This window comes from Nanorana parkeri, unplaced genomic scaffold (genome assembly GCF_000935625.1).
Source record: "Nanorana parkeri isolate BGI_ZX_2015 unplaced genomic scaffold, ASM93562v1 scaffold805, whole genome shotgun sequence".
NCBI classification, from domain to species: domain Eukaryota; kingdom Metazoa; phylum Chordata; class Amphibia; order Anura; family Dicroglossidae; genus Nanorana; species Nanorana parkeri.
This window is the reverse complement of record NW_017307073.1, coordinates 75,935-102,895: the sequence shown is the minus strand read 5'-3', so window position 1 is coordinate 102,895 and position 26,961 is coordinate 75,935. Positions and strand designations below refer to the sequence as shown.

Below are 26,961 nucleotides of genomic sequence, written 5' to 3'. Positions count from 1 at the left end.
ACGTGACCCGATCTTTTATATTTTACCAAAAAACTGGTTAATAATAAATGTTTCCTAACATAATGTAAAAAAAACTTTTTTTTTTCAAAATTTTCTGTAATTTTTCCTAATTATAATAAAAAATAAAAACCGCAGTGGTGATTAAATACCACCAAAATAAAGCCCTATCTGTCCCCAAAAAATGGTATAAAATTCATTTCAGTACAGCGTTGCATGACGGAATAAACGTCAGTCAAAGTATCGCAGCGCTGAACACTGAAAAATGGCCTGGCCAGGAAGGGGGTCTAAACACCTGGTCTTGAAGTGGTTAAAGTTCCCCATCAGGTCCACCTCCCTTGTGATTGACAGCAGTGTGGGTAGATTCCATATCCACCAGCTCACCCGCAACCATGGAAACGCATGACGCTGTGTGGCCTGGCCGCCTGCATCCTAGCAACGGCGCTAGAACACTGGCTGGCAAATAAAAGAGGTGGAGAGTGGAACAGAAAAGGTGGCAGCAATTCTTAGCTAAGCTGTCTTCAAACAAAGTCACTGGACACCTCTCTGGAGTGCCGAATGCCTGCGTCCCCTGTCAACAATCAATTGTTTCGCCCGCCGACCCGTAGGCTACTACTGTCTTGCAGCGATGTAGGAGTCGGCGGAAGCAACCAATGACTATGGCAGGGGACACAAGGATTTGGCACTCTTGGAAGCCTTTACCGGAAGCTGTTCCTCTGGTAAAGAGAACCTGCCACGTTGCCTACAATGGGCAAAGGATAGAGATAAGAAAAGACTAAAATATTTGGTTTTCAGAAGCAGGAACAATCTTTCCGCTGACATTTATTTTTTTCTCTGACTCTACAAACAAGCTTGTTTAGCTTGCTGGTGTTACTATGTGTCCTCAGTTGTTTGCACAGATGGTGATTCCACTATCCAGTTGAGTGTATCACCTCCTCCCGAGCCCGTCACTTCCTGGATGCGGAACGTCTGTTCAGCGTGTTTTGCTTCCGTAGGAGCGGGATAGATGCGGACCGCTTCCTGTATGCTGACCCCACGTGTTGTGTGCTGGTGACAGTACACAGGCAGGAGATCAGAATATCATGGGGAAAAGGAGCCGGGGTTTGGGAGCGGATAGCTCCGATTCGGAGCCCAAGAAAGCCAAATCTCCGGAGGTGGAATTTACAGGGACCCTCTTTAAATCTTTACTGAGAGATCCCCAGACAGCACTGAAAGGTGAGGGGCCCAGAGCTGTGGCTATGGCCAGACTGCACTGACAAGTCAGGGACCCAGGGCTGTGGCCAGACTGCACTGACAAGTCAGGGACCCAGGGCTGTGGCCAGACTGCACTGACAGGTCAGGGACCCAGGTCTGTGGCCACACTGCACTGACAGGTGAGGGACCCCTTGGTATAGGTAGACTGCACTAACAGGTCATGGGCACAGGAGATGGCTAGGCTGCACTGACAGGTCAGGGGGTGGCTAGACTGTACTGACAGGTCAGGGGCCCAGGGCTATAGGGGAACTGCAGTGGGAGGGGAGGTACCCCGGGGTATAGGTGGACTACGCTGACAGGTGAGGGACCCTGAAGTAAAGCCAAGCTGCACTGATAGATGAGGAGCCCCAGGCTGTGATCAAACTGCAGTGACAGGTGAGGGGGACCAGTGGATGGCAAGACTACACTGACAGGTGAGGGGGACCAGTGGATGGCAAGACTACACTGACAGGTGAGGGGGACCAGTGGATGGCAAGACTACACTGACAGGTGAGGGGACCCAGGGTATGGCCAGACTGCAGTAACAGGTAAGGGCCCCCCAGGGTATAGCCAGATTGCAGTAACAGGTGAGAGCCCCCCAGGGTATCGTCAGAATGCTGTAACAGGTGAGGTGAGGTAACAGTTGTGTTCTGTGTTAACCTTATTGATATGTTTACTGACAAGCATTAGGCCATGATGAATTGATCATACTGAGTTGTGTTTACATTAGTGAAAGGCCCTATTCCATGGATGATGTCCTATGATGTTGTGCATTACTGTACATTTCTCTTTGGTTAATGCATCTTTATATCTTTCAGGCTTGGAGAAATTCATCACTTTATCTAGAAAACTCCCCAGTCCTCACCTGTATGATGTGGTGGAGGGTTATATTAAGATCTCTGTGGAATGCCTGGAAATTCTGAAGCTTTTAGATGGGGAGAGAAGACCTGAGACTGAGGTGAGAGCACTTTATTAAGGGCCCATTTACACCAGAGGGCTGCGCTAAGCACGTTACAGCAAAGATCACCGAGTGTGCTGTACCATGTGCTAGGCGCATTGCATTGCCATTCATTTGAATGTGTTGCATTGTGGTGAGAAAAGTAGTGCGTGCACTATTTCCCAACACAATGCATTTAAATTAAAGGCAATGCACCTAGTGTATAGAAGGTACCGCATGCTAGGTATGTTGTGTGACAACGGGCACTAAGTTCATGGTAGCGTGCGCAACAGTCTGGTGTACACGGGTCCTTATAGCTGAACTCCAGACAATCAGCTACATTGATGTGAAAAAGAAAGCGCACCCTCTTTGAATTCTATGCTTTTAAGTATCAGGGCATAATAAAAAAAAAAAATCATCTGGTCTTAAAATTAGGTAAATACAACCTCTGATGAACAACAAATGACATATTACACCGTGTCATTATTTATTTTGCAAACATAAAACCAGAATAGAGAAGCCATGTGTGAAAAACTAAGTACACCCTTACTGCTTCCAGGCTAGGAATTAAGAGGCTAAGTAGCAGTCAGGTGCTACTAATAAAATGCCCTTGATTCATTGATCATCAAGTGTGACCGCCTCTATAAAAGGCAAAGTTTTAGCAGTTTGCTGGTCTGGAGCATTTGGGTGTATGTTGACACAATGCCAAGGAGTCAAGACATCAGCAATGATCTTAGAGAAGTCATTGTTGCTGCCCATCAATCTAAGAATGGTTATAAAGCCATTTCCCAACTATTTAAGTCCAGCTCCCAGCCTGTTATTGGGCAATTACCCCTTCATGACTGAGGCCTTTTTTAATTTTTTTGTACCCATGTTCCACATTTTAGGCCTGAAAATGACTTAAAACCCCCAAACATTATATATTTTCTGAATGCCAAGACCCTATAGAATAAAATGGTGGTAGTTGCAAATTTTTATGCTGCGCAATATTAGCGCAACTCCTTATTAAACCCCAACATTTAGTGAAAAATGTAATCAAATGCTCCAAAACACAACAAAATACCCATTTTAATGAAATATAAAAGATGATGTTACACCGAGTAAATCGATACCCAACATGCCCAGTTTACAAATTGCGTGCGTCCGTGAAACGGCGAAAAACTGCAGTACCCCAAAAAGTCCACAGAAGACGCTTTAAAAGCCCCCACAGGTCATCAATTTAGAGATACCCCAAAATACTGGCCCTAGAATTATTGCTCTCCGGCGTGAGCGGCGATACCCAACATGTGTAGCGCGTTCGTCGTTTTCATACGTAGGTGCACCCGACGCATGTTTATGTGGCGGCGCTCGTGCTCACTGGGGCGGGAGACTTTAAAAAATGTTTTTTTTTATTATTAGTAGATTTATTTTATTTAATTTAAAAATTTTTTTTTTTAACTTTACTTTGACTGCTATCACGCAGGGGGGCTTACATGCCCCCCCATGTGATAGCAGATGGTGGTGACAGGTACTCTTTAAGGTGATGCTGGGGGTCAAAAAGACCCCCAGTGTCACCTTTACACTGGAAATAAGCTATTCAAGTGCAGATCGCACTTCAATAGCTTATAGCTGGGCTGCAGGAGCCCAGAACTGACAGCCCAGGGAACGGAAGTGATGCAATCTGAGCCGCCACCTCGCTGATAACCTTCTCAATCCCTTACAGTCCGGCTTTCGCCCCCAACACTCCACTGAACCCGCCCTCCTAAAACTCACCAATGACTTACTAACAGCTAAAAACAATGGCCACTACTCCTTACTCTCACTATTAGACCTTTCTGCTGCTTTTGACACTATTGACCACCTGCTCCTCCTCAAAAAAACTCCAATCGTTGTCCATGATTCTCATTATTGATTACACAGAACCCCTGCTGGTGCCCAGCAGTGAGGACAGCTCCCCCCTGTTGCTGCTGCATCGACTCTGCTCCTGCAGCTCTCTCCTCCTCGCTGGGAGCCCCCTGCATGCTGCTGTCTGTGTCCCCTCTGATCCCTGCTGCTCCCCACTGCCTGTGGGCAGCCGACGCCCAGCAGGGGGGAGAGCTCCGGTTACAGGCAGGAGGGGGCGGAGTGGATCAGGATAGAGTCAAATATTTACCGACCCTTCCCTGTGCAGACCAAACACTGAGCGATCAGTACTGATCATTCGTTGTTTGTAAACAGCTGAGGATATAGTGATTATTATGTCCCCAGTTGTGAATGAACAGGAAGTGCTCTTCATCACTTAATTTATGAATGGAGTCATAGTAGTTATTTAATATCTGCTCACTTTATGAATGAACAGGAAGCGACTCAGTACACAGGCTTCCTTTCCATTCATAAATGGGTTAATAGCAAGTGAATGAACAGTAAGCCTCTGTACTGAGTGTTTTCAATTATTAAAATAATCGTTAGTTGCAGCCCTAGTCCTTTTACATAAAACTATAGCAATAGCAGGTCATGTCATAAGTATCCTATTTCTGTTTAAATTTTTATCTAGACGGCTGTAGAATTTGGAGAACAAATGAATTCTGTATAGCTGGCAAACTTATAGCAGAACCGTTTTCAAGCAGTTTATATTGGTCAGTATTCAGAATTGGTCAGATCTGTAGTGTTTGTTTTAAAAGGTAAACTGGAAACAGTGGGGGTATTTATCAAAACTGGAGCAGACAGAATCTGGAGCAGTTGCCCATGGCAACCAATCGGCTTCTCTTTTCAGTTTGCTCAGGTAAGATTTGAAAATGAGACACAGAAGCTGATTCTTTGCAGTGCAAATCTGCTCCAGTTTTGATAAATTCCCCCCATTGTTTTTAGTTTTTCGAGCATCCAAATTGCACTGAAGATACAGTATCTCAGGACATGTGTGGACACCTGTAGATGCATTTCCATATCCAGTATTGTGCCTTCGCTCCCTCTCTCTGTTTAGCCATTCATAAAGTACAGTCATAGGGCCATCACAGGTTGTGCTTTGTGAAAGGCGAAAAACAGAAGAAGGGATGGAGGCACAACACTGGAACTGTTATCTGTAACAGACGTTGCACCAAGCGACTGAGAGCTGGAAGTACGGCTCCTCTTCTATGTTCCGGCAGCAGCTTAGTGGAGCTTAGACACAGCCTAAAGATTATAACATGGTGAAAAAGAAAAGTAGAAGACACCGTGTCTGGTGTTGTACTTTAAAACACTAACAGACATCAATAACATTTCTTATGGTAGGTTGAGCCCATTGGAAAACCTTTAAAATAAATAATTAAATGTAATGTTGTTTACTGTACTTGCATGACTGATTTCTGCCACCAAACGTCTCATATTATGTTTTCCTATATATGGGCTATCCATTCATAGTTTTCTTTTTTGTGTTTCTCTGATTTCAGATAATGTTAGTCTTTCAAGCCCTGGAAGCCATTTTGCTGAGAACGGCCAGTGACTTGTCACATCTGAGTGTTGCTGGTATTAACATAGTGAAGTACATATTGAACACACACATGAAGTTAGTCTATTCCTGTGTGTACTCAGAAACCCACAGGTAAGGGCTTCCCTAGGGGCTGATTGTTCTGCATGTTTTCAGGCCATAAAGTGGCTGGGAAGATCACGCTGTGTTTGCTAAAATGCATAATAATTAGAAGGGAAAAATATAGGATGTCAGTGTGATAGGTTTATGTATGCTGAGGCATTGCCCATAGTGCAATCCTCTGGAGTCCTCGGTGCCCTCTTCCCCTCAGGGTCCTCGCTGCCCTCTTCCCCTCAGGGTCCTCGCTGCCCTCTTCCCCTCAGGGTCCTCGCTGCCCTCTTCCCCTCAGGGGCCTCGCTGCCCTCTTCCCCTCAGGGGCCTCGCTGCCCTCTTCCCCTCAGGGGCCTCGCTGTCCTCAGAGTCCCCTCATCACAAGATTTCCAGGCACCCCCTGAGGAAGCCAGAAGGCACACAGGCTTCTCTAGACTGCTAATCAACACAACATTTCTGTGGTAACACACAGAAGTTATTTGTTTATACCTTCTAAAAATCTTTACTTCTTTGCACAGGATGTCTCGAATTTGCCTCAACATGTTATCCGCAATGGTGACACAAGGACCGGACTGTGCCAGGGATGTTTTTAGCCATTTTGATTTCAACAACAAGTATCTGCCAGGATTGCTGAAGAAGAGAGACAAGCAGGTAAGTGTTTCCAGCGATCCAAGTGTGCATAGTGATCCATAAAACAGGCTACATAATAGATTGTACCTGCTGGCCACACATTGACCTAATGTCTGTGGCCACATTTACCCTTTCACTGCAACGGATGTATGTAATGTATTAGAGTGGCAGCACTGGCATGTAAACAAACTCCAGGTTGATATTTACGTTTTCGCTCCACAGGGACTGCAATGGTCTGATAACAGGTCAAATTCAGATACACTGCCTACATTTAAAAAATACATTTAATTATGTATTAATTAGGCATGCACCAACACCGAGTATTTGGGTGAGTACTCGTACTCGCCCATATGCTCCAATGCTTACTCCCGATACCGGAACTTCCGGCCAGAGGAAGAATCCCTCTGACTGGCAGTGCAGCGAGGGAGCATGGAGCTGGCTTCCCTGCCAATCAGGAAGCCAGGTGGCACATCATGACCTGGCTTCCTGATTGGCTAGGAAGCCAGGCTGGCTCGCAGTTTTGTGAGGAAATGTGTAGCCGGTGCTCTTTAGATAGAATATCAGCTTCCCAGGTAATCAGGATGCCAGTGGGCCCATGCTACCTCGGAATGCCGGTATTCCGTATTGACAAGTACCAAAAAAAATATCGGTACGCGATACCAAAAAAACAGTATTGGTGCATCCCTAGTATTGATCAATACAGTCCTGTGTCTTTTATGTGTCATGTATTTCTGCTCAGAGTTCAGCTTCAAAATAAAACTGCCACAAAAACATTTTGGTTTCACTTCAATGTACCCTAATGTCCCTTTTCTTGGCTGAAACACTGAAATCTCCTGTCTTTCCATTGTAGGGCAGACCTGACGTCAGGATGGCATATATACAGTTTGCTCTCTCCTTCCTGATTTCTGGAGATAATACTACAATTGTTCAAATTCTGGAGCTCAAAGGTAATCTATATAGTATAATGATTGGCTTATTTGTACACATTTAGTCAATGTGTATCAAGAAACTTGCATTGCATTGTACTGAGCTATTGAGGCTTGAGTGTATGCATGGTGGGTAATATCATAGTCTTGCAGCACTGACATATTTGTGTGGGCTTCCTCCTAAGGCTTCAGTTTGCGCCCAGGAAACATTTTAGTAGACCTATTGGAAGAGCAGGTCCGGACGCAGGCAGCAAAAACTAGCAGGCTATATCAGCAGTAGGCCTCGTGTTCTGCTGGTTCATTGTAATGGTGCCAGAGCAGGATCAGACCTCTGTGGCCCAGGATCGGATTCTGGTCCAGCTGGATGCTCAGTGAAGTGAAAATGTCTTTGGAAGCCATCTTCTGCCTATGGCGGTATACAATTTTTGACCTCCAGTACCTTAAAAATAAATTATTAAATGAAAGAAATATTCGTAAGCATCAGTACAAGACATTGTGGACAAGGTAATGTAGTATTTATAAAAGCCAGTAGATGGCCCTGTTGGCTATAATAAAATAACATTGTGTTGTAAAACGTAGACATGTGGGCCGTACTGCTGAGAACAAAATGCATAAACCATATGATTTTATATTTCACCTTCAGTGATTGCTGATTGGCTTTTACGGGTTCAAATGTTTTGTTTATTAGCTTTTATTGAAGAATAGTGACATGCTGTATCCTGCTACAACCTGATTTTTGTCAAGTTTAGCTGGTTGTTTACAGAAAAATAATACCCTGGTGTGGAGAGGGGCCGGCTGCCCTGGTGTGGAGAGGGGCCGGCTGCCCTGGTGTGGAGAGGGGCCGGCTGCCCTGGTGTGGAGAGGGGCCGGCTGCCCTGGTGTGGAGAGGGGCCGGCTGCCCTGGTGTGGAGAGGGGGGACGACGGCTGCCCTGGTGTGGAGAGGGGGGACGACGGCTGCCCTGGTGTGGAGAGGGGGGAAGCCGGCTGCCCAGTTGTAGAGGGTGGACCCCAAGCAATGTTTCATTCTTCTCTTTTGTGTCTCCTTTTATTCCTTTATTTTGTTTTGTCATCATGTCCTCTCACTGGAGTGAGTACACAGCCTCTGGAATGATTGTACATCAGATACTGAAGACTATGGGCTACCCCCACTTACTGCACAGAACAAATGTAATGAGCACAGACACACAACAACACAATATCACAGAGCAGACATGCACATCCAAAGCAGAGCAGACAAATGCAGTCAGACCACACATATGTGCAGTGGGTTGCATGCAGTCCGGTATTAAACACGTGTGCAAAAAATCTCAGCCCAGTATCAGGCTGTAAATCCCCCATGTGGAGGCTGACCTGCCTCCAGCCTGAGTTCAGGGCTGATAACTGAGGCTCTGTCTAGGCTGTTTGAAGAAGATAAACCAATCGCTTCAGAAAGCCTTCAGCTTATTTCATGTTCTCCTAGCAGCGCTTTTGTTTTATATGACGGTTATGAGTGTGTGATAAGTGCTGAGCTCAGACAGGATATAAGATGGCCTGACACTCATTCTGAAATGAACACGTACAAGTCAAAAAGTAATTCTTGAAAGATAAGATTGCACCATAATGGCATAATTACATCAGAGATTAAAATTATAACTGGTGTCCTTTTGTGACTGGTTCTCTTTATAATTAAAATAAGGCCATAGGATGACATCCCTATAGATTTATGCCACTCAGTTATATTTGATATAATCTGCTGTTATCTTTTTTTTTTATTTTAGGCTTTTTCAGTGAGATTTTCATCACTGGGACAAAGGAAGATCGAATATCTACCGTAAACCTCCTGATTTCCTTGCTGCAAACCAAGGTGAGGTTTTTGTTTTACTACACTCCTTTCAAAGTATGAACTATCTACTTGCATGGATCTGATATACCTGACTGCAGAGTGCCTTGTTTTAAAATGTATGTGCAGAATTCAACCCCCTGTTCCTGTGACAACTTTAATAGTTTGGATTTCCCATCACTTTGTGTACGAGAGACAATGGTCTCTAGAACAAATTTTAGAGGCTGAATCCTCCAGCAAGACACACAGCAATAAAAGCCTGACAGATGCTTTAGCACTTCTTCACTTTATCAAAAACATTTTGTCATTACATACACATTAATATTTCTCATCCTATCGTTTCCTTCAAAACACTAATATTTATCATCCAATGTTTTCTTTCGTTATAATTTGCTTTTTTCATTTGTATTCAATGTTTTTTTTGTAATTCTGCTTGCAGGTTATTCAAAATAAAGCCATCACAAAGACCCAGAAAGTGCGTTTTTTTACTTCTTCCATTCTAAATCACATAGCTTCCCTATACCGCTGGAATGGTATTGTAGATGTCAGCACCAAGGATGTGCAGGTAGGGTGGTCTTATAGGCAGAGCATTTTTGTGTACAGTGTGATGTGTTCTTTTTAAGGAGGGGGGTGCAGTGTGATGTGTTATTTTTAAGGATGTGTTTGTGTGTGCGCGTGTGTGTGTGTGTGCGCGCGCGCACAGTGTGATGTGTTCTTTTTAAGGAGGGCGGGTGCAGTGCGATGTGCTCCTTTTTCACGAGGGGGGTGCAGTGCGATGTGCTCCTTTTTCACGAGGGGGTGCAGTGCGATGCGCTCCTTTTTCACGAGGGGGTGCAGTGCGATGCGCTCCTTTTTCACGAGGGGGTGCAGTGCGATGTGCTCCTTTTTTCACGAGGGGGTGCAGTGCGATGTGCTCCTTTTTTCACGAGGGGGTGCAGTGCGATGTGCTCCTTTTTTCAGGAGGGGGTGTAGTGCGATGTGCTCCTTTTTTCAGGAGGGGGTGCAGTGCGATGTGCTCCTTTTTTCAGGACGGGGTGAAGAAATGGTTATGACTGTTTTGATTTTATTCATTTTTATGGTGTGAATCCGTTACATGAGTCGCTGCCACCACGTGACCTTACATTGGTCATTCATGTTTAATGAAATATGTTTGATTTTCTGAATGACTCTTTGCTTCTCACTACCCTTTGATGATCTTAGGGTCAGCCCATTCAGAAACTGGTTTGTTGTTTTAGTGAATTCCAACAGGACTTCAAGACTTCTCTTCATCTTCACAGATCAGCAGAAAGACACCCTCTGCTCTTGAATTTCCAGCTTGCCAGCTGTCATCAGTGCTTGGAGATCTTTCCATATATGCTTGCATTGTCTCTTGCATCATAGCAAATGCAGAGGAAAAGCAAGACTGTTCTGCGGCAGCAAGGGTTAGACATTGAGAGCAGTAAACTCCAAAGGTAGATCTCTATGCTGGAGCTAACAAGATGTACAAGACTCTAGCGGGGTAATATGCACACTATCCTCTGAAGTGTCAGTTTCTGGGTGAACTTAGCACAGCACAGTCGCTATCCACATTTAAAAGACTACATTTGCACTTCTGCCTTGCAGCACTGGGGTCTTTGGTTGGAATCCTGGCCAGGACACCATTTGCATGGAGTGCTTGTGTGGGTTTCCTCCAGGTACTGTGGTTTCCTTAAACATTCTAAAGACATGCTGGTAGGTTAATTGGCTCCTGTCTATATGTAAAGTGCTGCATTAATTGTCGGCACTTTATAAATACCTACACTAAATATATTCACCAACCGTTTCAACCGTTCACAAGCTTACTTTGTATTTCATGTGTTTTGCTGTTACACACCACAGCTCTTTTTTTCTTTAAGCAGTTTATTATCTTTTAAGATTTCAAAAGTGTTAATTAGATGAATGTCTTTTTCCATAGAACACAAATGATCCAAAGGAAGCTGGGAAATTGATGATAAGGGAGCTGGTACACAACTTTCTAATGGATCTGTGCTGCTCTTTAAAACATGGAATAAATTTCTATGACCCGAGCCTGGGCACAGCTGCAAGGTAAGAGAAACGTAATTAAGCACAGTATTTTCTAGAGCTATACGATGATAGAATGCATGCTGCCCAAGTTACAAGCCTAGATTTCTCAACTCAAGTTTTTCTGGTTACAGAAAGAGACTGGCCAAGTCCATTAAATATTGAGAGGGGTCCTCCCAGGTATGGTGGGGGGTTGCCCACTTATAGAAGGGGACTGCCCAATTATAAAGGGGGCCTGCCCAGGCTGATATTAGAGGTGATCATGGTACGCTATTGGTTTTCCCATTTTGCACTTTGCTAGCGGACTATAACTTGGTTTGAGGGTTTACCATATTGTCTTCTACAATTATATTAAGTGTAATTCAGAGCTGAGAAATAAGTTTAATCGATTATTGAAAAAGTTGAGAACTTTTTCAATAATCGATTATAATCGATTATGTCGATTAGTTGTTGCAGCCCTAAAGTTATCACCCAAGGAACCAGTACAGACTGGAGTGAAGCTTATTAATTTGTTCTCTTTGGTAGACCACATGATAGACCGAAACATGATAGACCGAAACATGATAGACCACTTGGTACCATCTTCTATAAAGTCTTTACAGAACTATTGAGATTCCTCACTTCTCCCACTATGGCTTACAAGCTGAGCTCAACTTCTCAGATGACTTCCTAGTGCCACTGGCCAACATGAGTGCTCTGTACATCTCTATACTGGCTCACTTAGAGAGCAAATGTTGGAGCATTTTAGGGTTTTCATGAATGCTTCATAAAAATACTTGGAAAAAAGAACTAAAGCTCATCATATACCGTATTTTGCAGTCTATAAGACGCTCCGGACGATAGGACGCAGGGATTCTGTCACAGAAGCTGCAGTTAGTGACCGCTGAGACAGGTGGCGCTGTGATTATAGCGCCACGGTCTCAGTAATCGCACAGAGCAGACGAAGAACGACGTTCTTTGTCTGCTCAAGGGGCTCTATGGTGAGCTCCTATGGAGGAGCGGGGGCCCCCGAAAACCACGGCGGGGGGCGGACACGATAGCCGCTGCTCGATTTAATACAAGGGATCTAATTAGATCACTTGTATTAAACGAGCAGCGGCTCCCACTGTACATTCAGCTCTGCTTATCAGGAGCAGGGCTGAATGTACAAAAAAAAAAAACTACTCGCCCGGCGCCCGAAACTGCATGTCCCAGGCGTCGGGCGATAGGTATTCGCTCCATAAGACGCAGGCACATTTTCCCCTCCTTTTGGGGGAAAAACAGTGTGTCTTATGGAGCGAAAAATACAGTATATTACAATCTGACCTTATACTCAACTTTAGATCTACCTAAACTATCCGTTCATTTTGTATTCAATCAGGCAGTCCATTTTACTGCTTAATTGTTGGTAAATTTAAAGGAGATGGTGCAGTCAGATTGTAATGTTTGTGGTGGCTATAAAGTTTAACTAAGATCTCTACTCTGGCTTACCGGAGCATTGTGATGCTAGCCATACATGGCTCATATTTCTGACATTTGAATCATGGGCTTGTCAGCACCATTCGACTCGCCAAAAGTCAAAATTAAAGGAGCCAGGTTGACAATTGTTGACCAAACAGTGATATTGGTGCCAGCAGCTGTCTAAATACATTAGTCAGGCTGAGCAAGACAGATCTACATGTGTATGGCTAACTTAAAGATACAGCAGAAGACAGGACTGTGCTTTATTTAACTTAAAATGATGATGGGGGTAATGCTTTGAAGCCCTTGTAAACAGTGCTTGCTATTTCTAGGGCTGGGAACTTGGTCCTTCTGCAGTTCCTGGTTGGACTGAAGTCAGCGACTGAGGATGAGCTGGTCGGGGAGTTGGTGGTGAATGTTCTTAAAGTTTGTCCAGATTTACTAAGCCGGTATTTTAAGGAAACGCAGTACTCCTTTGTTCCTCGACTCAAAACTGCCTGGCTAGAGAACATCAAACTACTGAAAAAGGTGAGCCTGTGTAAATCCTTTATTGCTTATTGTTGAAATTACATTCCAACACACTCTGCAAAATCAGTAGAGGGCTTTTAAGAGGGAAAAGAACAGAAGGAACAAGAAGTGAAGGGGGGGGGGAGGGGATGGAGCTATTGACAAGCTTAAGAGGTAATAAATCTATGTGATGCTATGTTAATTGCTAGTGACAGACTGCATCATAGTTCCACTTTAAGAAAAAAGTATTTGTTTCGGCAGGACATGTACAGAAATTAGATAGCTAGAGAGAAGATCCGCATTGGTCCCACATGAAAATTTACACAAGCATTTCATATCATTCAAATTGCCATTAGGACATTTTACAAATTTGTAAAAAAAAAAAAAAGTGCCTGCACACCTGCAGCAGCTCTAAGACAAGTTGGCATGCCAGATCAGTCTGAATTGGTGAAGCGCTGGCACCTCCTGATAGTGATGGAGCTTGCTCTAATGCTTTACAGATATTCATGTTGGCTAGAGAGGCATTCCATTATAGTGACAGACCAATAGATATGTGTAGATTGTTAGATTGTGAATTTTTGATTTTGAGTTGCCTTTTGCAGATTTATGATGCCCAGCCACCAGTGTCTGTCGCCTTCAAGACCACAGAATATGTGCCTCTTCCACGGCTGATAAATATGGTGATGATAGCAACAGTGGCTCCCATGTGTAACAAGACTATGCTCACTCAAGGCCTTAATGTAAGTTTGTGTCCTGTCATTGGTGTTTCTTGAGTTGTCTTAAGTGACGGCATGCACTCTTATGCTTTGGGTATACAGTCTGTATCACTGCTTCTCCCTCTGCACTAATCAGAATCACAGATCAGCATCATAAGGGCCCAAGCTTCACAATCCCTATCAGCTGCAGTCATTTATTCTGTACACTGCAGCAATTCTTATACCTTACTGACCCTCTGGCTTCAATAAATTGAGGCACTGATTCCAAACAAGTATACAGTATATATCTGGAAAGTCGGAAGTACTTATCTGTCCGTGTTTCCTTTCAGCTGCTGTGACTGTCAAACTTTCTATGTGTGGGTAGTACTGCTGACTGTACATAAACATACATGCCTTCCATGTAAGACCGTACTGGCAGAACGCTGTCTATCCAGTTGTTGAGGTCCCACCATTAACTTGCAGTCCAAGGGGCTGAGTTGCAGAAAATTGAGGTTTAAACTAGAGAAAATGTTGGACATTTTCCCATAGCAAAAGTTTGTGTTTCATATTTCAGAGGAGAAAGAAATGTGATTGGATGACACAAGTAAGTTTTTTTGCATGGGCTCGTATATGGGAACAAAATTGCATTGGAATGAAAGAAAGTCCATCAGATAATTTGTGTTGGAGCAGATTTTCTCAGTTGAGGATTGTCACACTGAAATCCTAGGGGGCTAGTAATACCATAATATGGAAGCCCACTTATAAATATTCCTGGGTCTGCCTTCTACAATATAATGTGCACTGCCAGTCCTTAAATAAGACCTCTTGATCTATACAGTAGAGCGTATCAGGAAGCAGTTCATCACAGGATTTCTGACATGAGTCGAAGGTTCTATAACTCAGGAACACGTGGCGCAAGGCTCAAATCTAGCACAGAATCATACCTATTTATTTTGGGCCCTTTTCACACAGGCAATCTGGTCAGCCCAATCTGATTGAAAGCCCAATGTAACTGTGGGCAGCTGGATATAAACGGACATGCATCTGTTTACATCAGATTACCCATGACTCCGTCTATGTCCAGAAAAAAAATTAAACAGAGTTCCTTTTTGGCGGACCTGATTGAGTAAGATCAGAGACAATCTGATGTAAGCGGACATGTGTCCATTTACATATGACTACCCATAGGCCCGTCTGGTTCAGTTTTTCCCTCCATCGCAAGATGGAGGGAAAAAAATGAACAAGTGCGGATGTCACAAAAGTGCATAGATCCCCTTCTGATTGGAACGGATCCCGTCCGTGTAAAAGGGGCTTTAGTCCCAGACAGCAGTAGATTGAGCTGGCTTATCCTACTAGAGTACAATTTGTGTTTCTGTAAATATGCACACTACCGGTCAAACATTTTAGAACACCCTCATGTTTCCAGTTTGTATTGAAATGTAAGCACTTCAAGTCCAGTGAATAACCTGAAATGGTACAAAGGTAAGCGGTAAACTGCCAAGAGGTGGAAAAGAAGTTTAGGTTAACGGAAACGGAAAAATTATGTACATTTCAGAGTCATACAAAAATGCCTTTTCAGGGAAGAAGTAATGGGTTATCAATTCAGTTGTTCTGCAGCGATGTAAGGAAATGAAGCCTTGAAAGTTTATGCCAACAATTCCTGCATGTGTCCCAACTTTTGTTGATTACTCACAAGCCCTCTGTCTGTATAAAAGTAGTGGTGGAATAGACTGTGTTACTACACCCTCTTCTGCGATATTTGGACAGTATTGTACTGCACGAAGTACTATATTGCTCTCGAAATGGCAAGACAAAGGAAGACAGACAGACCATTATAACCCTTTAAAGTGTAGGTCTTTTTTAAAGAAAGCCAAGGTGTCCGTGAGTAGAGTTTCCTACACCATCAAAAGGCACTTGGAAACTGGAGGAAACTCTGACAGTAAGAGGTCTGGCAGAAGACAAGTTTCTGAGAGTCAACAACTTGCGTGACAGGCGGCTCGCAGGACAACAGCTTCAAGCACAGCTTAACAATGATCGAAGTAAGCAAGTCTCAGTTTCAACTATGAAGAGAAGACTTCGAGCTGCATGTTTGACAGGTCGAGTGGCAGTAAGAAAGCCATTGCTAAGATGGCAAAATTAGAAAAAGTGACTTGCCTGGGCCATGAAACGCGGCCAGTGGACTACTGAGGACTGGAAGAAGGTCTTGTGGACCGATGAATCAAAATTTGAGATATTCAGTTCATCATGCAGGGTTATTGTACGCTGCTGAGTAGACAAAAGGACGGTTCCTCGGTGTGTGACACTAACTGTCAAATATGGAGGAGGAAGCGTGATGGAATGGCCAGCACAGACTCCATACTTAAACCCCATCAAGCTGGTTCAGGATGAACTGGACAGAATGGTGAAAGCAAAGCAACCTACAAGAATAACACATTTGTGGGAACTTCTGCAACATTGTTAGGAAGAACTTATCCGAACAATACAGTATTTGATTTCGGTTCAGAGTACATTGATATGTTCAACTGCTAAACTGTGTTCTAAAACTTTTGACAAGTAGTGTATGTGTATGCAATAATAAACAATGCTGGTGACACGGTTAGCTCCCTATAATGAAAGCACTGCTCTGCCTGTCATCATTTGCAACTGATGCCATATTTTTATATTATAGGCATTTATATAGTGCTTTACATATTGTACATTCCATATTGGTTGCACTTCTTGCAAATGTAAGGCTGTATATGTCCACTCCACCCTAATATTTCAGGCCATTTTGAATGGTTGGTTTATGAATATTTAGACATTTACAAGACGGTTATTTCAATTAAAGTCAGCTGACATCTTCCCTTTTTGACATGGAACATTTTTGATGTGTTGCAGGTGCCGAATAAGATAGTAAAAAATACAATCTTGTCCCTGATCTCCTCAATCTTGAAAAGGGCCGAGCTGAACATCAATCATTGTCTAAAGGAAGATGTGTGGCAGAAATCTGACCTGTACACTCCCACAACGATGGCGGAATTCGCCCAGAAATACAGAGAAGCTCTCAGTAAGGTGAGGATAACCGAAAAAGTGTTTATAAAGACAGACTTGGCACAGATAATGGCTGACACTTATCAGTTCAATTTACTACAAGGTTACAGCTTGAGTCATAAATTCCTTCCTCTGCTGCTCGAAAGTAGCCCTGCGGCAGGATAAAACCAAACCTGACCATTTCTTTATTGTGCGTCTGTTGGAGTGAAAATCTGGTTCATCTCAAGTGATTAAATCTGTTTTAGAACTTTACAAAACTCAGTTGGCTGCCCACTATAACAGGCTCAGGGGTCACAAGTACACAGAACAATTGTCTCAGACTGTCAATGTTAAATAAAAGGGACCCTAGTCTGTGTCTTATTGTGTCCCTTATTTGCTTAAAGCGGACCTTTTATTCTCAAAAATCAAATTCTACCAATGCATCCCTCTATGTATGATGATTAATAATAACATAGACATGTCAGTAGAAAAATGTTTGTTGTCTCCTGGCGCTACTGGTTGCCGTTGTTAAGCGGTTCAGAATCTTCACGCAATCTTGAGGGGCTGCTCATCCAAAGGCTCTGGGGCTCCCATCACGTACATAAAAAACAAAGAAAACACAGCGCCACCTCCGTATGTAAAATCTTTTATTAAATGAATAAATAAAAGGGGGGTATATGTACTCGCAAACAAAAGTTTTCGTCACGCTTATCAAAAAGCCAACGGCCACACTATCGGTTAACCCAAGATAATTCCGCCCCGGTTACATAACACGGCTGCCTCCGGTCACATCGCCATCCACCGGCCGCAGTTTGACGCGTTTCATGGGCCCGCCCCCTTCCTCAAAATCTTAGCTAGCTTTCACAAGGCGCAGGGTATAAGATTAAAAGCTGGTCAATAAAATAGGTTCTCATCTATGACAGATCTCAAAGGGATTGGTTGCACCACACAGGACTGTCCCACCACTATATCGCACCACAGAAACATTGCTATTATACAGCCATATACGATGCCCGTTAAATCCTGCAACATCAGGCTAATTGGAAAGCAGTAGCTTGATATTCAATTAGTGTGATGAACTAAGAGGCATGGGGCGATATAGCGCTGACAACTTACACATTGTTTTACATACCATTCATTGATATCAGTCCCTGCCCTCAAGGAGCTTGCAATCTAAGGTCCCTATCTCACATTCATACACACATACAAGGGCCAATTTAGACAGGAGCCAATTAACCTACCAGCATGAGTTTGGAGTGTTGGAGGAAACCCACACAAGTGCAGGGAGAACATGCAAACTCCATGCAGGTAGTGTCCTTGCCAGGTTTAAAACTGAGGGCCTCTAGAGGTATAATGCATAAATGATGACCACTAAGCCACCTCTTTGGGGATTTTAAATATGGTGCTTGCTGCAGCCCATGAGAGGAGCAGATTTACTCTAGGCATCTTTAGATATCTCATGGGATCATTGCTGACTCAGGTCTTTGTCCCAACAGCTCCTGCCTGAGATTAATACAGTTGTAGCAACCTGGCAGTCCCTCCTCAAACATGAAGAGGCTGGAAAAGAGGAAGAAGGGAGAACACCCGAGGGGAAGCCATTGGATTCCTCGGGGGACCTTCCAGTACTGACAGGAAAAGAGGGTAAGGTTTTCAGTTTCTCTTTTTATTTTACATTATATTACTGCTTGTCTAATGCCTGTCTTAGGCATTGTCTGTAAAGTGAACCTGTTATAATTTCAGCATTCCAGGCAGCTGAAAATATTTTGTTGTGCTCTGAGATCCTCCTATTATTAAAGGTAAACTCAAGGCAGCACCTAATCAGGGTGAAATAGACATATCTGTGTCTTATCTGCCAGGAAAATTGTAATTCTGTCCATCCTGTTCTGTGGTTCATACTGCTTTGCCAGGCAGCACTGCCAATAAGGTGGCACAATCTTCTTTTTTTAGAGTTTTGGTGTCAAAGCCACACCTACATTACTGCTGAATTAACAAGAAGCAAGAACACACCAAGTCATCAATTTTGCTCACTCTGCTCTCTACTCTTGTCAACATGTTCCATGTTAGTATGTGTACAATGTAGCAGGTCCTGATTAGCTGCTAGCACACCCCTCCCTCTCTCAGCTTGAGCGATGCTGTGTAGGGGATTATGGAAGGGTAATAGAAAGACAAATTCACATACTTGTGTTAAAGAAGAACAAACAAAACTAAACCTTGCAGTGAGAATGCCCCTAGACTGCAAGAGTTAACTGCTCATTTGTGTCTAGGGCTGAAAATAAAAGTTATACTCACCCGAACCTTGGAGCTGGCCCGCTTTCACAGGTTAAAAATGCGTTCCAGTACCTTTTAATTATTAACAATACTGTACCCTATTTGTGTATCACTTGGCTGTAGATCCTCCAATCATCTCTGAATTGGTGCTGACACTGTCCTTCCTTCTGGAGGGGGGCTACTTTTGTTCCCCATGGTCCCCGTGTGTGAGGGAACTTTTTGATTTTATCATTAGTTGGCTATCAGGCGCTCACAGATATATTTCACACATTGCCTTGCATTGCTCTTTGATGTGTTTTACCCTGAAATTGAAATACATGCACATTAGCTGTTATCACACTCTTCTTTTTTGCCTAGATGATGTCCAGACTACTCTTGTGAAGACTTCTCTCCTCCAAGTCCTGTGCCTGTATCAGAGGGTGGTGCCTCACTTAGTGTCTCAGAGTAATTTCGATTTCAGCAAACTGCTGAAAGGTGAGTAAAGGGCAGGCACTGTGGGCAGGTACACCGCGATCCCTCGTAACCACTTAGAAATCACTGTTTCACATCTGGCCGCACAATAGGCTGCGGGACCCAGTTTCCTTGTTACTATTTTTATAAAAATCAATCCCTGAGAAATGGAATTGTGGATAAAAGTTGACTTCAAGGCCTGGAGTTAATTGAATTTCTCACATCCCGCTTCCAGTTAATTCTCGCTGCAGATCAGAACAGCCTTTCCTGTATCTAGGTTACCTGCAAGTGTGTTGATGGAAAAGTGTAATTGCTGCCCTCGCAGTCTATTTCTGTCCTGCTTTGCTAGGTGACTAATCAAACATACGAATGGTATGTTACAAATTTAAGGGAGGGTGACCGTAATAACTTTTAAATGCGGCAAAGTAATAAATACGATATTTCAGTTTTCTCAGTTCTCGCAAACATAAGCTGGGTGTTTTAAAAGGAAACCTGTTACAAAGCAAACAATATTTAGGTGTGTGTGTTTATATATATATATATATATATATATATATATATATATTCTCTCAAAAAGTAAAGGCAATGTATAAATTACACGGTAACCGGAGCAGAGCGCAGCTTGCGCAATGCAGCATATATACTAGGGATGCACTGATACCCTTTTTTTCAGACCGAGTACCGATTTACTTTTCCTCAAGTACTCGCCAATTACCGATACCTTTTCTTTTAGTGTGTGCAATGCAGAATGGCATCGGCTATAGAGGACTACAAATCCCAGAAATACATTATACAGCAATGCAGAATAATACCATCAGCTATAGAGGACTTCAAATCCCAGCAATACATTATACAGCAAAGCAGAATAGTGTATGCATTTGCTACATACTCTGTGCTGCCACTCTGCTTCGGGGTGCCAACCTCCTGTCTCAAACGGGGGTCTCCGGAGGAATGTGTGGGCCAGTAGAAGCTCTGTAAACCGGCACCGTGTAGTTCCCAAGAAGGCTGCTGCGAGGTCCCCAGCAAGCACGGGACCTAAGGCAGCCTCTTCAATTTAGAAATTTAAATCGCCGGTATAAGTTTTGGGTATCGGGGCATTTTCACGTGAAAATGCCCAGTATCGGTATCAGTGCATCCCTAATATTTCCATAGCCTGTTGGATAGTTCGACCATGCACAGGACAGCTCTCGGACTGTAGTCGAGTGGTAGTTATGTGGACAGAAATGTAGATGCGAGACCATCGAAGAACAATCTCTCTTCGGGCAGAGGGAGTGAAACCAGTGGAAATTCACTGTCGGATGTTGACTCAGTATGGTCATAGCACCATGAATCAACGAGAGGTTTATGAGTGGGTAGAAAGGTTTAGAGGGGGGAAGAACAGGTGTAACCGACGAAGCTCGTTCTGGTTGCCCATCAACATCATCCACACAAGACCACAAAGACAGTGGATGCCTTGATTACAGGGGGCAGGTGCAATAGCTACCCTGCTATTGGCCATTTCAAACTGCAATAACAGGCTGGTTATTGTACCAGCTCACTGCCTGCTGTGTCCTCCTTCCAGTGTGGAGGAGAGAGCTAGGGGATCCAACCAATTATTCTTATTATCAATTAGTTGGTTGCAGTCCTAGACATTTTCTGGAGAGAGGATGGATTTATATAATTTGTGGCTTCTGAGGAATATATTTCTATGGATGTTTTTGTGTCCAGTTTTAATATGGAGTGTACCCACGCCATAAGATTTACCTTGAAAGTTGCTTGGTGTCTCTGGATATACTAGAAATTTTAGCACTTAATATTTATTTGCCTGGTAATTGTATTCACTTTCACATTTTATTTTATTGCTGTTCAGTTTTGATTGTTTGCATTTACATTAATTCTTCTGGATGCCAGTGGCCATATGGTGTAGGCTGCTTAGGCTTAAGGTCACATGGGGGAGATTGAGAGCAGCAGTTTTGCTGTGGTAAGGAAAAGGTACCTATCCGAATTATTTGTGTTTGGCAATGCTGATATGTATCTTTTAGATTTATGTAACTTGTAGTGATGGGCCCACTTTAATCTTTCATTTCATCCCAGGAATTGTGTGCGATAAAGGCGTACGTGAAGAGGTCCCCCCTATCCTGCAGCATCAGATCCTTCAAGTGGCCCTGGAGTTGCCCGCCAACAAGTTTTCCTGGTTTAAAGTGCAGGTTTGTTTTTTCGCCATCCTAATAACTATCAGAGAGAGAGAGAGGCCTAAACAATGCCGTGGTTAGAGAGAATGCATGTCGACCTGTACTATTTCCTTTGCAGGATACACCTGACACCGGAGGGGAGAAGTCTGTATTTTATCTACTTTTGAAAATGTTTGTCACTTGTAACAAGACACAGCTGAAAACGTCAACCAGGCTTTTAATTATTAAGGTAAAGATGATTTATTTTTCCCTTTTTGCAAATCCTTTATTATGTGGAGTTAAATGTATCTAAACCCAAGAACAAAAAAGGCAATATATTGCAACCTACCATTTTTTAGATCAGGTGACTGCATTTGTTTCCTTTTTTGTGGCTGAGATCGCATGAGACTAGCTCTGCTATAGGGTGCCCAATATCCATCATTGTCTGGGCAAAGCAACAGGTTCACTTTAATGCCCCCTTATCTGGCAGCATGTACTTGCCTTTCTTTTGCTTCCCCTGCTCAGCTACCAGAACCCAAAGAAAAGCTCTTCGATGGAGTAGTGGTTTACACAGGGCTATAGATGCCCATTTGTTCTTCCATACTTGAGAGTACCAGGTATTTTCTTTGACATCTGGTGCTGGATGGAGCAGCAGGGAAAAAGCACAGTGAAGCTAAGTAGATGCTGTTGGGGTTAAAGAAAACCTGTTTCTTTGCCTTGAATAGGAAATGACGAGTTTGCTTTAAAGTTGCTATATTGGCTGTAAGGGTTCGTTCACAGCAGATGCAGTGCGTTCCGACCCGATTCTGGCCAGAACGCACTGCATCGCAGCCGGCTCACTTTTTTGTGGGTCAGAAGGGGGGCGTGGCGGGCCATTGAAGTGAATGGCACCGTAGCCACGCCCTCCAGCCGCAATGCGATCATTGGCTGCATGGGATCGCAAGGCACATTATGGCTGCAGTCCGATCAAAATGCTGTAAGCACTATTTTGATCGCATCGGACCAGAGGCATAATGTGCCTTGCGATCGCGTGCGGCTGATCGCATTGCGACCGGAGGGCTTGGCTACGGTGCCATTCACTTTAATGGCCCACCACGCCCCCTCCTGCCCCACAAAACAGTGTGCCGCTGCGATGCTGTGCGTTCTGGCCAGAATTGGGCCGGAACGCACTGCATCTGGTGTGAACGAAGCCTAAGTCTTTTATGATTCTATTCAGTGTAGATAGTGCAGAAGAGATGCACAGTTTAGGATATATCAAAATGAACAGCTGCCACAGCTCGGTAGCTGCTTAACGTACTAACTTGTAGCTACTGCTGCAGCAAGTTCTTGTTTGCATATCATTGTCGGGGAGCTCAAAGAAGAGACTCCCTGCAGCATTACAAATGTCTTCATGCTTATGCGGTCAGCGGCGTTTATGCCTATTAATGTTAATTAGCCACAGGTTTATTTTTCATTGAATCTTTTTTCTAGCTACGGACATTAAATTATTCAGCTGTTCTAAACAAGCAGCAATGACCTTTTGAAACAATCACTTGATGACACAATTACACTGTGAAGTAATTCATTCTTGAAATTCACAGCAGAAGCACTGTTTCAAGTCATTATCATACATCAGCTCTGCTTTCCCTGCTTCCTTCTCAGTATTCCTTCTCTGTATTTCTGTTAGAAATTAGAGTGCTGAGTCACTGCTGGAGTGAGGGGCAGGGGGGGAACCTTGCTGCTCAGACAACTTGGAGGACTTCAGTGCTTTTGCTTGAACTTTGATAAGTTGCATTGCTATGCATGCAACTACAAAGGTCAGTAAGGACTTGTTTTGAAGCTAATTTAGGGCTGGGAAAAATATATGTAAATGGCGAAAACGTCATTAAAAACCAGTGATGATGACGGTGAGCGCAGCCTGTTGAGGGACCACTTCCCCATCAGGTCTGCTCTGTTGCTGATTGACAGCAGTCAGTGGGCAGATCCATATCTAATAGCAGCCTGTCCATTGGCTATGGAATGCGCCTGCTGTCAATCACATCGGAAATGGACCTGATGGGGAACCAGTCTGTCAGAGTTCAACACCAGGCTCTGCCTTCTATCAGTGTCATTGGTTTCTAAGAGGCTGTTGGCTATGCAGCTGACAGCCTCCTAGCAATCAGTGACTCATCCCCAGCCCATTCAGCTGCAGGCCTGGTGTTAAACAAAGAAGGGACCACTCTGCCAAAAAAGTGTTGTACATACTTTATTGAATTACCCCCAGTATGTGTCAAGTTATAACTCTAGTGCCATGAAGGGGACAGTTCATCATCCGTGACAGATTTGCAGCTTGTAAAGGTTTTTTTTTAGTTCTGCTCTGTCTGTGTATGGCGAGTTTTAGGACTGCACAGTGCATTACAATGATTTGATACATTTACATTTTAGTATTGTTGCATTCTAGTTCCCTGATCCCAGTACTTTTGCATTTCTGCAGATTCTGCAAGACAGTGGTGTGTTTGAATACACTTGGCAGGAGCTGGAACTGTGGCTGAGGTGTCTGGATACAGTGGAGGAGAACTCTAAGGAACCGGTGATCCAGTTTTTAGAGCAGGTAAGAACAGTCATTAAAAATGGCCAGTAGGACCAATCCTCCTGTGTACAATTAACCATTTATTACATATTCTGTTTTATTGTCTAAATCCACGTTGGATGGTGTTGGATTTTACTTTGCCCTAGGTGGGCAAAGGAATGGTTTTTTTTCTTCTTTTAAAGCTGACCACCAGGGTCAGCTTTAAAGAAACCCATTTATTTGCCAACCTATGGCAAAGTAAAATGGTCTCTTAACTCCCCCTTTCTCAGGAGCATATATTAACTTTTTCTCAGTCCCGCACTGCTCTGGTCAGCTGCTGGGAGCAAAGTGAAATATACAGCCCTTCCAGATAGACTCACTCCCCTTTCCCATGTGACAGCACTAGGGGCATCTTGATTACACAAGGCTATACCTCCCCAGGAGCATGTCCTGCTGGAGAGGCGAAAGAATTTGATCTTTTTATTCCATTTCAGAGATTTGCACCACTTGCTAGACAGCATAGCCAGGTTGGCATCTACAGTAGTTAAGTAATACAAATGGTCACCTCCCTGTCCCTTGATTGTAATTGAACAGTGAAGGAGCAGCAGCAGAATTATGAGCCTGTCACTCTAAAGCTGGCCATACACCTTACAATTATCTGCAGATTTTCTGTGGTCAGATGGAAAAGGTGCAACAGATTCCTCCATCTAGACTTAACTGTGTGGATGGAGTAATCTCCACCTGGGCCAATCTGTTGCACTTTTTCCATCTGACCACAGAAAATCTGCAGATAATTGTAAGGTGTATGGGCACCTTTATTTATCCTTGTCCAGACTCTGATTGGCTCCTAGCTCTGCCCCTGCATGCCCGTACAAGAAATTATATGTGGCTGATGCCAACAAAGATTTGGCTACTTACACTAGTTATGTTTAAAAATGCATTAAAGATTACTGGAAATCAGCTTTGAAGTGTGTGTGTTTGTGTGGAGGGGTGCTGTAAAATATTACATTTAGGATGGGCTTTAGGTCCTCTTCATGTACTTTTGAGTCAGACTCGGGATAGTAGCAAAATTCCCGCCTGTCATATCCAGTTCCCCTCTCCTTTGTTATGGTGAGGGGACACTGATTTTGCTGCCAGAGGTGCCTACAGTGAGTTATTCTTGTTTCAGCTCTAATTTTGTTTCTTTCAGGCTTTGGTCAAACTGGTGTCTAACCCGTATCCATACACGGATAAGGCTGCAGATTATGTTCAAGAGGCCAGCGTGCTCCAGTCCAGTTTGGGAAAGCTGGATTCCGACACAGTCAGCATTCCCATCTCCCACATCGATGGTGTGTTTCCAAAATTAAAAATAAAATGTATATATATAATTTATTGGCACCCCTGCATTTCTATCCGTAATGCACCACTTTGCGCAGAAAATTGTTGCAATTACAAATGTTTAGGCATTCTCATGTTTTCTTTTTTCCAGTCCATTTTTGGAGTTTTGTGTGGAATGTGTCAGATTTGGCTTTTTTTTCTCTCCACCATTTTGTGTCATACCAATACGAGCAAAATAAATAAACATGAGAATGCTTTTTTTGCGTCCCTTACTCTGTACAAAGCAAGAAAATGTTTTGGCTTAATTTCTACTTTTTTTATTTTTTTTATTTAAAGGGAACATAAATTGTAAAAAAAAAGGCCCCATGTGTCGAAGAAGCTGCCATGGCATGCCTGTGGTCAGGCATTGTCTACAGCATGCTGTAAAAGTCTTGTAGACACCAACAACATCTTGGAGTACCATGGCTTTTAAGGGCACATGTGCCATGATTGGAATGGAAATGACCATTCTTTGGCTTTGTGGTGACGCATGTATTGGATACCATAATGCTTCAGAATGTAAACTCTTCCTTACGCTGGGCAGGCCACTGCAGTCCAGAGTCCCACTTGTCTCCATCTGAAGTCTGCAGTTCTGTCTCACTGTTTCAGGAGGAGGTTGGGAAAGAAAGCTTATGACTTCTTTTTATTTATTTTTTCAACAAAGGTAGAATGATACTGTAAGATACTTCTATATACAAATTTGTAACCTCTACAGTGCCACCCTAAGTATCTGATCCATTGGCATCCTTACTGCATGACTGCTGTAATGAAGGACATGTTGTAATATAAGATACATGCTGACCCTGGTGTTGGAAGTTTTGGGAGGATCACAATTGAAATGTGTCATCTAATGTTTATGCTGCAGATGTCATGGACATGGTGGATGTCATTGTTGAAGGGAGTGAAGGCTTGGATGAAGAAGTTGGCTTTCATCTTGATGAAGACATGATTCTTCAGACGTTTCCTTTCAGTGCTGTGATCCCAGTAGTACTGGAAGCCAGGAATAGGATCCTGATGTTAGGGGAAGATGGACATGGTAAGAGCCGTATTTGTCAATGCTACTTCAATTTTCTAGTCAGCTTTTGTTGCAGTACTTCTTTACAATCCGGAATGGAGAAAAGCTCCCTTCCCCTCCCCAACAGCACTAATTGTTTTCCGCCATCAGATGTTGTCCATCTTCCAGGTTGAATGGCCAGCATCATTCAACCCACTTCAACTGAGTTTAAGAACATAGGGCAGTGGTCCTTAACTGCCTCCGGGCCGGCCGTAGTAAAAAAACGGCTGGCCCGGAGCTCTCTAGATCTGAGCGGGCCTCTTTAGACGTCCGCTCAGACATGCCCCCTTGCGCTCGGCGCGCACGAGCGGGAAATGGACGAAATTTAAAAACAGGCAGCGGTGCCTGATACCATACAAGCGATCCGCCGGCTGTAGAGCCGGCGGATCGCGTGTATGGGGTGCCGATTGG

The 26,961-nt window shown here is 43.6% G+C and overlaps 1 protein-coding gene across 1 annotated transcript in view; it reads left to right on the top strand.

Moving 5' to 3' along the window:
- The first annotated feature begins 1,079 nt into the window (after positions 1-1,079).
- Positions 1,080-26,961, top strand: part of URB1 (URB1 ribosome biogenesis 1 homolog (S. cerevisiae)) — a 65,952-nt gene continuing 40,070 nt past the window's right edge. Inside the window, exons 1-18 of the mRNA XM_018565002.1 lie at positions 1,080-1,212; positions 2,049-2,188; positions 5,551-5,702; positions 6,197-6,329; positions 7,984-8,197; positions 8,993-9,078; positions 9,494-9,619; positions 10,988-11,118; positions 12,867-13,062; positions 13,644-13,781; positions 16,614-16,787; positions 18,242-18,386; positions 19,371-19,487; positions 21,537-21,649; positions 21,753-21,863; positions 24,066-24,182; positions 25,330-25,468; positions 26,362-26,532. Of these exons, the coding sequence (XP_018420504.1) occupies positions 1,080-1,212; positions 2,049-2,188; positions 5,551-5,702; positions 6,197-6,329; positions 7,984-8,197; positions 8,993-9,078; positions 9,494-9,619; positions 10,988-11,118; positions 12,867-13,062; positions 13,644-13,781; positions 16,614-16,787; positions 18,242-18,386; positions 19,371-19,487; positions 21,537-21,649; positions 21,753-21,863; positions 24,066-24,182; positions 25,330-25,468; positions 26,362-26,532 (2,536 nt within the window). The remainder of the gene's footprint in view (positions 1,213-2,048; positions 2,189-5,550; positions 5,703-6,196; positions 6,330-7,983; positions 8,198-8,992; positions 9,079-9,493; positions 9,620-10,987; positions 11,119-12,866; positions 13,063-13,643; positions 13,782-16,613; positions 16,788-18,241; positions 18,387-19,370; positions 19,488-21,536; positions 21,650-21,752; positions 21,864-24,065; positions 24,183-25,329; positions 25,469-26,361; positions 26,533-26,961) is intronic.